At 40.8% G+C, this 14247-nt stretch overlaps 1 protein-coding gene across 1 annotated transcript; it reads left to right on the top strand.

Annotated features, from left to right (window-relative positions):
- The first annotated feature begins 5277 nt into the window (after nucleotides 1-5277).
- LOC124111964 lies at nucleotides 5278-13456 on the top strand. The gene is made up of 2 exons (XM_046471889.2): nucleotides 5278-5520; nucleotides 10083-13456. The coding sequence occupies exon 2, from the start codon at nucleotides 10237-10239 to the stop codon at nucleotides 11752-11754; it is 1518 nt and encodes a 505-aa protein (XP_046327845.2). The 5' UTR covers nucleotides 5278-5520; nucleotides 10083-10236; the 3' UTR covers nucleotides 11755-13456.
- Nucleotides 13457-14247: the final 791 nt, after the last annotated feature.

Here is a 14247-nt window from a genome sequence, read left to right as displayed (position 1 = left end):
CCACACCTGAACACATTCCCGGTTGTATCTTGCATCTGAAAAAAATGATTTGTATAAACTTTATACTTGTGGAATTTGAATGTTATAATGTATATATTAAAAAAATGTAATTAAAATTTTCACATTGTCAACACATGTCAATTTAGAAAAGGAATTTGCATGGCAAGTGTCATCGGTGCTGTTGTGAGGTTTCCAGTATTCAAGAGTGAGTGAGTGAGTGAGTTGGGTTAAACGCCGCTTTTAACATTATTCCAGTTATATCACGGCGTGTCAGCTTAATGTGGGAGGAAAGCCCGAAGTGATGCAGGTCTCAGACGTTTACCACTTCGGTGAAACCCACGAGCACGGGTATGGTGCTGACAAACCTAGAAACATAATCGGGGCGAACCGGGATTCGAACCCACAACCATAGGTTTCTGGCGTGCCCAAGGGACGCAACTCTGCACAGCGAATCGCGGCGCCTTAGCCACCCGTGAAAATGTGCCAAAGCTATGTTAACACTTCGGACTTAGAGTCTGGTACAACAACTGACTGAAGTAACAGACCCGGCCTAATGTCGCTAAGTGAATTAACTAAGTTTGTGATTGTTGGTGGAGGTCATTGTGAAGGATTGTTGAGGTAATATTGAACACCTTTAGTGACACGAGTAGGGTTGTCAGTGTCATACCCTTGAACAACAATAACATCTGACTGAGCTCCCTTAAGTGTTTCTCCTCTTGGAAGATGCCATGTTTTCGGAAGTGAAGTTTTGTAGACATCGTCTTGAATGTCAGTTACGCAAAAAAACTTGTAGTTTGTTATCTAGTGCGTAACACAAGTGATGTGGCCACAATTATCACTCTGACCAAAGGTACAGGAACATCTAGCCGTCTTCACAGCAAGTAGATGACAACCGAAACATATATGGAGAAAAAATGAAGTAAATATTTAACCTCGAACGCCAGCACACCATTTAAGCAACTAAGGTGTTTAAATACTGAACGCCAATATGTCTTCTGTTAATGATCTCATAAACGTTGTAACACTTTTTCAACATTTGATTATGTTGAATGATTATGATTTGTTTGTTGTTTAACGCCGCACTCAGCAATATCCCAGCTATATGACGGCGGTCTGTAAATAATCGAGTCTGGACCAGATAATCCAGTGATTGACATCATGAGCCGTGATTATTGAAGCAAGTGTTAAGAACTACAACACTATGTACACACCGAGTGTGACCAGTTTCTAACCTGTCCAGGAATTCCGTCTATCATTACCTTCAGGATTGAGCTACATCATGATATGTTTGGTTAATCATTACCTGCAGGATTGATCTACATCATGATATGTCTGGTTAATCATTACCTTCAGGATTGATCTACATCATAATATGTCTGGGTTATCTAGGTAATCATTTCCTGCAGGATTGATCTACATCATAATATGTTTGGGTTATCTGGTTAATCATTACCTTCAGGATTGATCTACATCATAATATGTCTGGGTTATCTAGGTAATCATTTCCTGCAGGATTGATCTACATCATAATATGTCTGGGTTAACTGGTTAATCATTACCTTCAAGATTGATCTACATCATGATATGTCTGGGTAATCATTACCTTCAGGATTGATCTACATCATAATATGTCTGGGTTAACTGGTTAATCATTACCTTCAGGATTGATCTACATCATGATATGTTTGGTTAATCATTACCTTCAGGATTGATCTACATCATAATATGTCTGGGTAATCATTACCTTCAGGATTGATCTACATCATAATATGTCTGGGTTATCTGGTTAATCATTACCTTCAAGATTGATCTACATCATAATATGTCTGGGTAATCATTACCTTCAGGATTGATCTACATCATAATATGTCTGGGTTATCTGGTTAATCATTACCTTCAAGATTGATCTACATCATGATATGTCTGGGTTATCTGGTTAATCATTACCTTCAGGATTGATCTACATCATGATATGTTTGGTTAATCATTTCCTGCAGGATTGATCTACATCATAATATGTCTGGGTTATCTGGGTAATCATTACCTTCAGGATTGATCTACATCATTATATGTTTCGGTTATCTGGTTAATCATTACCCGCAGGATTGATCTACATCATAATATGTCTGGGTAATCATTACCTGCAGGATTGTTCTACATCATAATATGTCTGGGTTATATGGGCAATCATTACCTACAAGATTGATCTACATCATAATATGTCTGGGTTATCTGGGTAATCATTACATGTACCTACAAGATTGATCTACATCATGATATGTCTGGTTAATCATTACCTGCAGGATTGATCTACATCGTAGTATGTCTGGGTTATATTGGCAATCATTACCTACAAGATTGATCTACACCATGATATGTCTGGGTTATCTGGGCAATCATTACCTACAGGATTGTTCTACATCATAATACGTCTGGGTTATATGGGCAATCATTACCTACAAGATTGATCTACATCATGATATGTCTGGTTAATCATTACCTACATGATTGATCTACATCATAATACGTCTGGGTTATATGGGCAATCATTACCTACAAGATTGATCTACATCATAATATGTCTGGGTTATCTGGTTAATCATTACCTACAAGATTGATCTACATAATGGTATGTCTGGTTAATCATTACCTGCAGGATTGATCTACATCATGATAAGTCTGGGTTATATGGGTAATCATTATCTTCAGGATTTATCTACATCATAATATGTCTGGGTTATCTGGTTAATCATTACCTACAAGATTGATCTACATCATGATATGTCTGGGTTATCTGGTTAATCATTATCTTCAGGATTGATCTACATCATGATATGTCTGGGTTATCTGGTTAATCATTACCTTCAGGATTGATCTACATCATGATATGTTTGGTTAATCATTACCTTCAGGATTGATCTACATCGTAATATGTCTGGGTTATCTGGGTAATCTTTTCCTGCAGGATTGATCTACATCATAATATGTCTGGGTTATCTGGGTAATCTTTTTCTGCAGTATTAATCTACATCATAATATGTTTGGGTTATCTGGTTAATCATTACCTGCAGGATTGATCTACATCATAATATGTTTGGGTTATCTGGTTAATCATTTCCTGCAGGATTGATCTACATCATGATATATTTGGGTTAACTGGTTAATCATTACCTGCAGGATTGATCTACATCATAATATGTTTGGGTTATCTGGTTAATCATTTCCTGCAGGATTGATCTACATCATGATATGTTTGGGTTAACTGGTTAATCATTACCTGCAGGATTGATCTACATCATAATATGTCTGGTTGATCACTACCTTCAGGATTGATCAACATCATAATATGTCTGGTTAATCACTACCTTCAGGATTGATCTACATCATAATATATCTGGCTTATCTGGGTAATCAATGCCAATCATTATCTGCAAGATGGACCGACATCATACAGTTTGACCCAACAGACAACGAAAGTGGCGTTTCAACGACTGGAATCATATGTGCCAGAGTTTCTTCTCTCCCCGTGATAACACGGCGGGGTAGTCCCCAAGTGGGACGAGGTTAATTTCATAAAACAGTATATAAAGAACAAGTGCCACAATTATTTTAAAGTGGATTAAAATATCAACGCATAGAACGTATGAATATAGCATGTGTTAAATGCCAGTGTGGATGTATCATTCGGATGTATCACTGTCATGATGCCAAATCATTCAGAAAATATAACATGAACCAACACCGGTACCGTATTTTCAAACTGGGTGAGTGAGTGCATTGGGTTTTACGCCGCTTTTAGCAATATTCCAGCAATATCATGGCGGGGGACACCAGAAATGGGCTTTACGCATTGTACCCATGTCGGAAATCGAACCCGGGTCTTCGGCGTGACGACTGAAAGCTTTAACCACTCGGCTACCCGACCGCCCCTTTTTTCAAACTAAATGGTGTAGGTGTTATGGTAGACAATGAAAACATGTCTTTAAAATTTCATATTTTTTTTCTTCGAAGGAACCCTTCCTCTAATGCTGTTATCATAGGTGTGGAATCAAGCAAACTAGACTTGGTTAGTTTAATCTAGACTTGCCAATGCTTTCAGTAAAAATATAATATTTTCGAAATATAAATTCCACAGTCATGGCGCAGGACTAGTGTTATGACCATAATACTTTTCTCATCACATGTAAATGAATCAACTTCTGCATATTATGAAATACAATCAAGAATACAGTTAGCGAGACGGACTGAGGCAATGTTCCGTCGAATAAATTAACACGCATCGCTATTGTATTACTATAGTCCCTTGTTGTTATATCAACTGTCAGGTTATTAATACAGAACGTGCGGCACTTACCGTCATAATAACCACCTTTTTATAGGTGGTTTGCGTGTACAAAATGCAAGGCCTTGCACATATATTTGGTAGTTCGTAGTTAGTTTATTGTTTAAGCTGCACTCAGCATTATTCCAGCTATATGACGGCGGTCTGTAAATAATCGAGTATGGACCAGACAATCCAGTGATTGACATCATGATGACATATATCAACCAAGTCATCGAGCCTTGACCACCCGATCCCGTTAGTTGCCTCTTACGACAAGCATATAGTCGCCTTTTATGACAAGCATGGGTTCCCGAAGACCTATTCTATCCCGGATCTTCACGGGTACCTTGAAGCACATATATACTTGGTTTAGACGGATCTGCCAGCCTTAAATTCGAAAATTGGGCCAGAAACCTTTTAAAAGGAAAATCCGTCTATTTCAAACAAATTAATCCTCGAAAAAGAAAGCAGCGGGTGTTTAATTCTACCGACTAAGTAACATTTAACAGAAAACCTCACTTAATACTGTCGCAATCAACTAAATAAATTATATAAAATATGTTAAAAATGAAAAAAACCTCACAAGGACACTTTATAAGTTTCCTACCTGCTATTTTAAGCACATTAAATAATAATTAGAAAGTGGAATTTTAATGTTTTAAATATTGGGGCAATATCCATGTGTATTTCGACATCCCGACCAATTATTTCAATAAAAGAATCCGAAACCAACACAACAAGTAATTCTATATAGTCACATCATTAGCACGTATTCGAGAGTGTTTGATAACTACTTGCAAGGACTGCTGTTAATTAGATATCTATTGTCCTTTCAGTCAGACCACCCTACCTACATGGCTGACAAATCGATTGCATTGCCATGGTAACGCAAATGTAGTTATACACAAAACCAGCGGATTCGCAGCAGATTTTCAACTTGGCTGACAGACAGATATGGCTTTTTGACTGAGTGGACAACCAGACTTTCTGGTAGGATATCGATGTGTGTGTGTACTTAGACCAGTTTTATTAATGAATATTATTCACGAACGATGCGTACATGCAGTAATTATTGTATGTTGAAGGCGTGACGGTGAATCAACAAGGATTCAGTGTCGAGGTGTTGTTAAGGGAGATTTTTGACAGTACCCTTGTTCAAGGAAAAGCAAATGGATAACTGCGTTGTTGGAGAACAGGTGTGTATTTCTTTACGATTTGTTAACCAGCCTGTGATGTGAGAGTTTACTGTTTGTGAAGAAACAAATCGCCCATATGGCTTTGTCAGCTTCCTATCAGAGGACCCGTGAAGATCCGGGGTACAGTGGGTCTTTAGCAACCCATGCTTGCCGTCAAAGGCGACTATGCTTGTCGTAAAAGGCGACTAACGGGATCGGGTGATCAGGCTCGCTGACTTGGTTGATACATGTCATCGATCCCAATTGCGTGGATCGATGCTCATGACGTCAATCACTGGATTGTCTGGTCCATACTCGATTATTTACAGACCGCCGTCATATAGCTGGAATATTGCTGAGTGCGGCGTTAAACAACAAACCAACCAACCAACCAACCTCTCAGACCGGCGTTTGTAACAGTTTCATCTGAGTGGTAAGCGATCAAACAACATCTATGTGTTGAATAAACGATTCTACCTGGATTAATCTCATTGTCCCAGCGATCGACCGAAATAACGCTATTTTTGTGGTTTCTGTTATAATTTCTGTAAACTTGTGATATTTATTTAAAATCAGGTAATTGATAAAAACGACATATTCACTATATTCACGGAGGACGCGACACCTCCGTATGGAGTTGTTCGTGATGTAGATGTGGGCTGATTATTACTGCTACTGTGCTCATAATGCTGTGGAGCATTGGGCTACGAGATACGAAGTGTTTGCTGTGATATACTGTTCATATACCTTTCACACCCGTCATGGAAACCAACGTTGCACAAACAAGGACTTTGTGAAAAGCCATATAATGTTTTCCAATATTTCATGAACCAATTGCACCATCGACTGTATCCCACACGCATCTAAGTATCCAAGCACAGGGAGAGATGTTGTGTGGATGATTTTAATTAGGCTTCTATAAATCGGAGTGGTGGGTAGTAATGGGACTATAATTCCTCTTTGTTAGGCTTTAAAAGCAGGCGGGTATTGATCGGTAACAGTACGCTGACTTCAGTAATGGACAGTTGATGGCAGTAGGATGGGAAGGGGTATGTGGTCATCGAATTGAAATGTCTGATTATGATGGAGAGGGTGGTGATGACTGATGATGGTGGTGATGACTGTGGTATGTGATCATGTATATGAACCGGGTGAATGTGATGGAGAGGAGGGGGGGGGGGGGGGGGGGGGGGGAGGTATGTGGTCATGGGTATGTAGTGTGTGATTGTGTTGCAGAGGGTGTGTGTATGTGGTCATGGGTATGTAGTGTGTGATTGTGTTGCAGAGGGTGTGTGTATGTGGTCATGGGTATGTAGTGTGTGATTGTGTTGCAGAGGGTGTGTGTATGTGATCATGAGTATGTAGTGTGTGATTGTGTTGCAGAGGGTGTGTGTATGTGATCATGGGTATGTAGTGTGTGATTGTGTTGCAGAGGGTGTGTGTATGTGGTCATGAGTATGTAGTGTGTGATTGTGTTGCAGAGGGTGTGTGTATGTGATCATGGATATGTAGTGTGTGATTGTGTTGCAAAGGGTGTGTTTATGTGATCATGGGTATGTAGTGTGTGATTGTGTTGCAGAGGGTGTGTGTATGTGATCATGGGTATGTAGTGTGTGATTGTGTTGCAGAGGGTGTGTGTATGTGATCATGAGTATGTAGCTTGTGATTGTGTTGCAGAGGGTGTGTGTATGTGATCATGAGTATGTAGCTAGTGATTGTGTTGCAGAGGGTGTGTGTATGTGGTCATGAGCATGTAGCTTGTGATTGTGTTGCAGAGGAGGAGGGGGGGGGGGGGGGGGTGGTGTGTATGTGGTCATGAGTATGTAGTGTGTGATTTTGTTGCAGAGGGGGGGGGGGGGGTGTATGTGATCATGGGTATGTAGTGTGTGATTGTGTTGCAGAGGGTGGGTGTATGTGATCATGGGTATGTAGTGTGTGATTGTGTTGCAGAGGGTGTGTGTATGTGATCATGGGTATGTGGTGTGTGATTGTGTTGCAGAGGGTGTGTGTATGTGATCATGAGTATGTAGCTTGTGATTGTGTTGCAGAGGGGGTGTGTATGTGGTCATGAGTATGTAGCTTGTGATTGTGTTGCAGAGGGGGGTTGTATGTGGTCATGGGTATGTAGTGTGTGATTGTGTTGCAGAGGGTGTGTGTATGTGGTCATGAGTATGTAGCTTGTGATTGTGTTGCAGAGGGGAATGTGTATGTGGTCATGAGTATGTAGCTTGTGATTGTGTTGCAGAGGGGGTGTGTATGTGGTCATGGGTATGTAGTGTGTGATTGTGTTGCAGAGGGTGTGTGTATGTGATCATGGGTATGTAGTGTGTGATTGTGTTGCAGAGGGTGTGTGTATGTGATCATGAGTATGTAGTGTGTGATTGTGTTGCAGAGGGTGTGTGTATGTTATCATGGGTATGTAGTGTGTGATTGTGTTGCAGAGGTGGTGTGTATGTGATCATGGGTATGTAGTGTGTGATTGTGTTGCAGAGGGTGTGTGTATGTGATCATGGGTATGTAGTGTGTGATTGTGTTGCAGAGGTGGTGTGTATGTGATCATGGGTATGTAGTGTGATATTGTGTTGCAGAGGGTGTGTGTATGTGATCATGAGTATGTAGCTTGTGATTGTGTTGCAGAGGGTGTGTGTATGTGATCATGAGTATGTAGCTTGTGATTGTGTTGCAGAGGGTGGGTGTATGTGGTCATGAGTATGTAGCTTGTGATTGTGTTGCAGAGGGTGTGTGTATGTGGTCATGAGCATGTAGCTTGTGATTGTGTTGCAGAGGGTGTGTGTATGTGATCATGAGTATGTAGCTTGTGACTGTGTTGCAGAGGGTGTGTATATGTGATCATGGGTATGAACTGTGTGATTGTGTTGCAGAGGGTGTGTGTATGTGGTCATGAGTATGTAGCTTGTGATTGTGTTGCAGAGGGTGTGTGTATGTGATCATTGGTATGTAGTGTGTGATTGTGTTGCAGAGGGTGTGTGTATGTGATCATGAGTATGTAGTGTGTTATTGTGTTGCAGATGGTGTGTGTATGTGATCATGGGTATGTAGTGTGTGATTGTGTTGCAGAGGGTGTGTGTATCTGATCATGAGTATGTAGCTTGTGATTGTGTTGCAGAGGGTGTGTGTATGTGATCATGAGTAAGTAGTGTGTGATTGTGTTGCAGAGGGTGTGTGTATGTGATCATGGGTATGTAGTGTGTTATTGTGTTGCAGAGGGTGTGTGTATGTGGTCATGAGTATGTAGCTTGTGATTGTGTTGCAGAGGGTGTGTGTATGTGATCATGAGTATGTAGTGTGTGATTGTGTTGCAGAGGGTGTGTGTATATGGTCATGAGTATGTAGCTTGTGATTGTGTTACAGAGGGTGTGTGTATGTGATCATGAGTATGTAGTGTGTGATTGGTTTGCAGAGGGTGTGTGTATGTGATCATGGGTATGTAGTGTGTGATTGTGTTGCAGAGGGTGTGTGTATGTGATCATGAGTATGTAGTGTGTGATTGGTTTGCAGAGGGTGTGTGTATGTGATCATGGGTATGTAGTGTGTGATTGTGTTGCAGAGGGTGTGTATGTGATCATGGGTATGTAGTGTGTGATTGCTTTCCAGAGGGTGTGTGTATGTGATCATGGGTATGTAGTGTGTGATTGTGTTGCAGAGGGTGTGTGCATGTGATCATGAGTATGTAGTGTGTGATTGGTTTGCAGAGGGTGTGTGTATGTGATCATGGGTATGTAGTGTGTGATTGCTTTGCAGAGGGTGTGTGTATGTGGTCATGAGTATGTAGCTTGTGATTGTGTTGCAGAGGGTGTGTGTATGTGATCATGAGTATGTAGTGTGTGATTGGTTTGCAGAGGGTGTGTGTATGTGGTCATGAGTATGTAGCTTGTGATTGTGTTGCAGAGGGTGTGTGTATGTGATCATGGGTATGTAGTGTGTGATTGTGTTGAAGAGGGTGTGTGTATGTGATCATGGGTATGTAGTGTGTGATTGTGTTGAAGAGGGTGTGTGTATGTGATCATGGGTATGTAGTGTGTGATTGTGTTGAAGAGGGTGTGTGTATGTGATCATGGGTATGTAGTGTGTGATTGTGTTGAAGAGGTTGTGTGTATGTGATCATGGGTATGTAGTGTGTGATTGTGTTGCAGAGGGTGTGTGTATGTGATCATAAGAATGTAGTGTGTGCTTGTAGATCCGGGCGAAATAACTATTCATATGTGGCGATAAATAAAGTGTAGTAATTTCATCACTTAATACAAAATAAGTTTTGTTTTGTTACTTTTGCAATATTTGCAAGATTTTTTAAGCATTATTCTTTAGTTTCATAATGATTTGTCCAGTTGGCTAAGACGCCGCAGTTCGCCAGACGTGCCAGAAACCTAAGATAGTAGGTTCGAATCTCGGTTAGCACTAGGTTTGTTTGCTCCATACCATGCTGCATACCCGTGGTAAACGTATAAGATAATCATCACTTTTTACCCCCACATGACGTAGACACGTCATGATATAACTGAAACACTGTTCAAAGCGATGTTAACCCCACTCACTTACTCCAAATATGTCTTCGTCTGTTTCAGGATTATACACAAGAAAGGGCCTGGGACAAAAAAAGCGGACACTCATGACCCATAAAGGGTGCACTTACCTATAAAGAAATATCTATCCTGTGTGGATACCGGCATTGCTTTCAGGAGGATTTATTAAAATGAGAAGTTGATACATACATTTTTAATGACGTCTGAATTTGTGCAAAATCTTGAAAACAGAATGAACTTTTACAAGCACATGCAGGACCGCCGCCGTCGAAAGTTGCCTTACGTTCAGCGGCATAGGTCCCAGCAATTGCACAGCTTCTGGCCCACATTTCGCGGAGCGCTAGCATGGATGCGCAAGAACCAGGAGACTCTGAACACGGCGATAAGCCTCCTTGACATCTACCCAAGTCTTATACAGGACAGTTGTATGGACGTATTCTGGGAGTTCCTCAAACCCTACGTTGTATCCGACGACACTAAAAAAATCAAGAAAGTGCCTCTCGACAAAACGGACGACCGGAAGTCCCGTAGGGGTCAGAGTACAGCCAAGGTCAAACCTCCACCTATTCCGATCATTTCTGTTACAAACGACCTTGATGATGATATTGATGATCTGATAAAAGATTCTGATTTCAATCAGAGAAAAACGAAACTTTATATCAGTGGTCAGTCGCAGTCTGATGTTCTTATGTCCCCATTTTCTAAACTGACATCTGAACTGAAAGAGGAATACAGCATTCAAGCTAAAGTGCCCAGCAACTATTCCGCGCACAAGCTTTGTCAATCGTTGTCAGACTGTGAAATCTTCTTATTTTTAATGAGCCAAGAGAGTGTTTTTAATCCATCTAGCTACCGCGATCTCTCCGCTGCCTGGACAATGGACATTCCGACAGTGTTCGTGAAACCGCCAGGGTTCAAATTGCCGAGCCCTCTGCCAGATTCTGTGATCATGTACACATTTGAAAATCAAATCAAATCAAACAGACGTAGATGTGCTGATAAGTTTTCGCATAGTGTCACGCCATCGTTGGGGAGTAATTTGAGGTCGGACCAAAGACAAGCAAGCGCGTTACCAAGTCTTCGGCCACTTTCCGCCCAAGAGGTCAGTTCTTACAGGAAGCATCCGCTCGTCCACCGCGATTCCTGTGACATCGTTCTCATGCTCATCAACGGCTACCGGAATGCCACAGTGTGGGATCCCATCAACCAGGACCAATCCTTAAACGACATAAAAAGGAAAATTGAAAAAAATATTTATAAAATGGACACACCAGTTCCATCCCCCACTCCAGATGTTACTTCAGCAGGTATGTTTGTGGTCGGGGAAGAAACACGCAAACATGACCTAAAACACAACGCTGGAAACCTTTTAGCGGTACCAAACTATAACATTCATTCTCCTCTTAACATCAGCCTCGATGACCTGTCTGTCGACCATGACATACAGACACCTATCAGTCCGTCTCCCTTGTACCAAAGTCTGTCCGACCCCGAAGAGGTCACAAGTCCTGTGGAGAAGGAGACGTTTTATGTCGTTTTCAAGGACCGCCATTCTCCTGGAAATGTTGTGAAATGGCCACCTACCGACGATCAGGTCATGGTTGATGACGTCTTCGCTGATTCCCCTCTCAGTTTCAAAGATGTCGATCTAACTCTGGATATGAGGAATGAACTTGAAACATCAGACTGCGAGTCGTCAGCAGGGGCCCTATAGACTGTGGGAAGGAGGGGCGACGAGGAGGAACAATTGCCAGGATGTTCGCTTGTCACGTGAAACCTCGTTAATCCGGACGGTAACTGTTCGGATTAACGAAACTCACGTGCCAATGGTACAGAGAAATGTCCTTTGTATATTTTTAGATGTTCCCAACAGTAATCGCTTGGAAAGCAGGCTTTTTCAGATTAACGAAGGTCCCATGTTTTTAGTGCCTTGTGTGAAAATGAGTCATTTTATCAAATCATGAAACGGATTGATATACCTATACAAGACTTTGTGTTTACACATCTTCCGGAGGCAAGAGAGTTAACTGACTACAAAAATCCAGTTTCTACCCTTGTCGAACTTGGGTGGAATTTCGTGGCTCGATCGTAGAACCAACCACCAGTGACTATTACGAGTTATGTCCCTCCTACTGACTAATCAGAATCCACCTATAATACTATTTGTATTTGCTTCAAACAAAATTGCGGCGCCCAGTCAAGACTATCTGATCGATAACCAAGACCTATATTGTAAAAAAGGCGTCTTACCTCGCGAAGTGCATCAAATTACATGAGAACCTTGATTAAAAATATGAAATAATTTGGAAAATATCTGTCAACGCAGAGTTGATGGTACACATGCCTTTGAAATCCTGCAATCAACCGAAATCTGCATGTCAGCATACGAACTCGGTGTCGTTTTCATTGGATTATACATAGACTCGTTAGTCCAGCCAAAATATAACTCCATAATTCCAGCCAAGTTCGGCAAGGGCGCAAACTGGACTTTTATAGTCAGTTAACTCCCTTGTCTCGGGAAGATGATGTTCGAACGATTTGGATCAACAATGCTGGGACTGCCAACTTAGCCGAACCTAACTCCTATTTTAAATGTTCCTAACAGGATTTAGAAGCTAATGACATTCAGTCCACATTGGACATAGTAACTGCTATAGTAATATTATAAAATAAGAATGTGTGTTCGTGTCTATGCAACCGTTCTGTGATGGTTATCTAGGTTATGTAATGAACATGGGTTTGCTCCTATTCATTTTCTCATAGTCTTCTATTCTATTCTAATATTATTAATATAAAGTAATGATTGGTGTATTGTAAGGACTAAATTGTATAAAAGGTTGGTAAGCAAACATATGTTCATAAACCAATACTGAGAACTACGATTCCTTATAGTTAACTCATTAAGAGACCTTGTGTTACCCCCTGTGAAGATCCGGGTTGGTATTGCGCTTTAGCAACCCATGCGACTAACGGGATCGCGTGGTCAGGCTCGCTGATTTAACTGATGCCAGTCATCGTATCCCAACTGCGTAGATCGGTGCACATGATGTCCATCGCTGGAGTGTTTGGTGTCCATTCTCAGTCGAGGTCTAGATGTCGAAATAATAGTGTCCTGTGTGAAACCTGGTGTACTTGTCAGCTGCAAGATTGATACACGTAATAAACAAATAGTTTGTGTATAAACAAAGTGGTAAGCTTCTACATGTTTCCTTGTTCTGTAAAACCTACACACAACCCTTTGGCCTATGGCGACAACTCGGTGTGCAGTTACACGCTCATGCTAAATTTCATTATTTTGACTTTGCCAATCCGAGAAGTTCAGATTTATAAGCATAAAAACAAATCTGCAAGAAGGGAAGCACAATTGGTGCACATGGGGAATGCCTATTTCTTGCCTAAAGGTCTTACTCTCAAAGTTTACATGTTACCAAGGTGAAGTCCAGAATTTCAAATAGTGTTTCCTCAGTAAACTTCACATGGCATTTGGCCTGTAGCGATATGTAACTCCATGTTAAGTTACAATTACATGTTAGATTTACTGGAACACTGTTCCTTCACCCAGGCCAATGAATTCAGGCGACAGCAATGTGCAGTTACACGTACATATTACTCTTTACTTAAACACTGTTCCTTCATACAGCCCTTTGACCTTCGTCAAAACAGTTGCAGCTACACGTTTTAAGCACCACCCCGATATTTTCATATATTCCCAACCTCTGTGTATATTTTGGAAATATCCAATATTGACCTTTTTTTTATTGTCTAAAATGCCACCTATAACTGATGGAAAGTTGACATACAAACACTGCATGATCCTCCACATGGACACGCGGTTAAGATCACCTGATAGATCAGATGATGGAGAGTACTTCAATAACTATTGATGCTGAATAGTTACGTCACTACATGCACGATTTCTGGATCTCTATTTCTGTATGGGTATTTCACTATTCGAGCAATACAAATGTGTTTCGTCAGGAAACAAATACAGGATAATGGCTCTTTGATATGGAAATATATAGTTAGTGTAATTTAGTTATCACCTAACATAATTTGAGTACACCTAATTGACATTCTTTGATAAATAATAATAATGATGATGATGATGATGATGATGATGATGATGATGATGGTGGTGGTGGTGGTGGTGGTGGTTGTGGTCATGATTCTCTCTTGGAATTCTCTATTCTCTATAGATTTGAATCTA

This window comes from Haliotis rufescens, unplaced genomic scaffold (assembly GCF_023055435.1).
Source record: "Haliotis rufescens isolate VD_foot unplaced genomic scaffold, xgHalRufe1.0.p SCAF_3, whole genome shotgun sequence".
NCBI classification, from domain to species: domain Eukaryota; kingdom Metazoa; phylum Mollusca; class Gastropoda; order Lepetellida; family Haliotidae; genus Haliotis; species Haliotis rufescens.
This window is presented reverse-complemented; position numbering and strand designations above follow the sequence as displayed.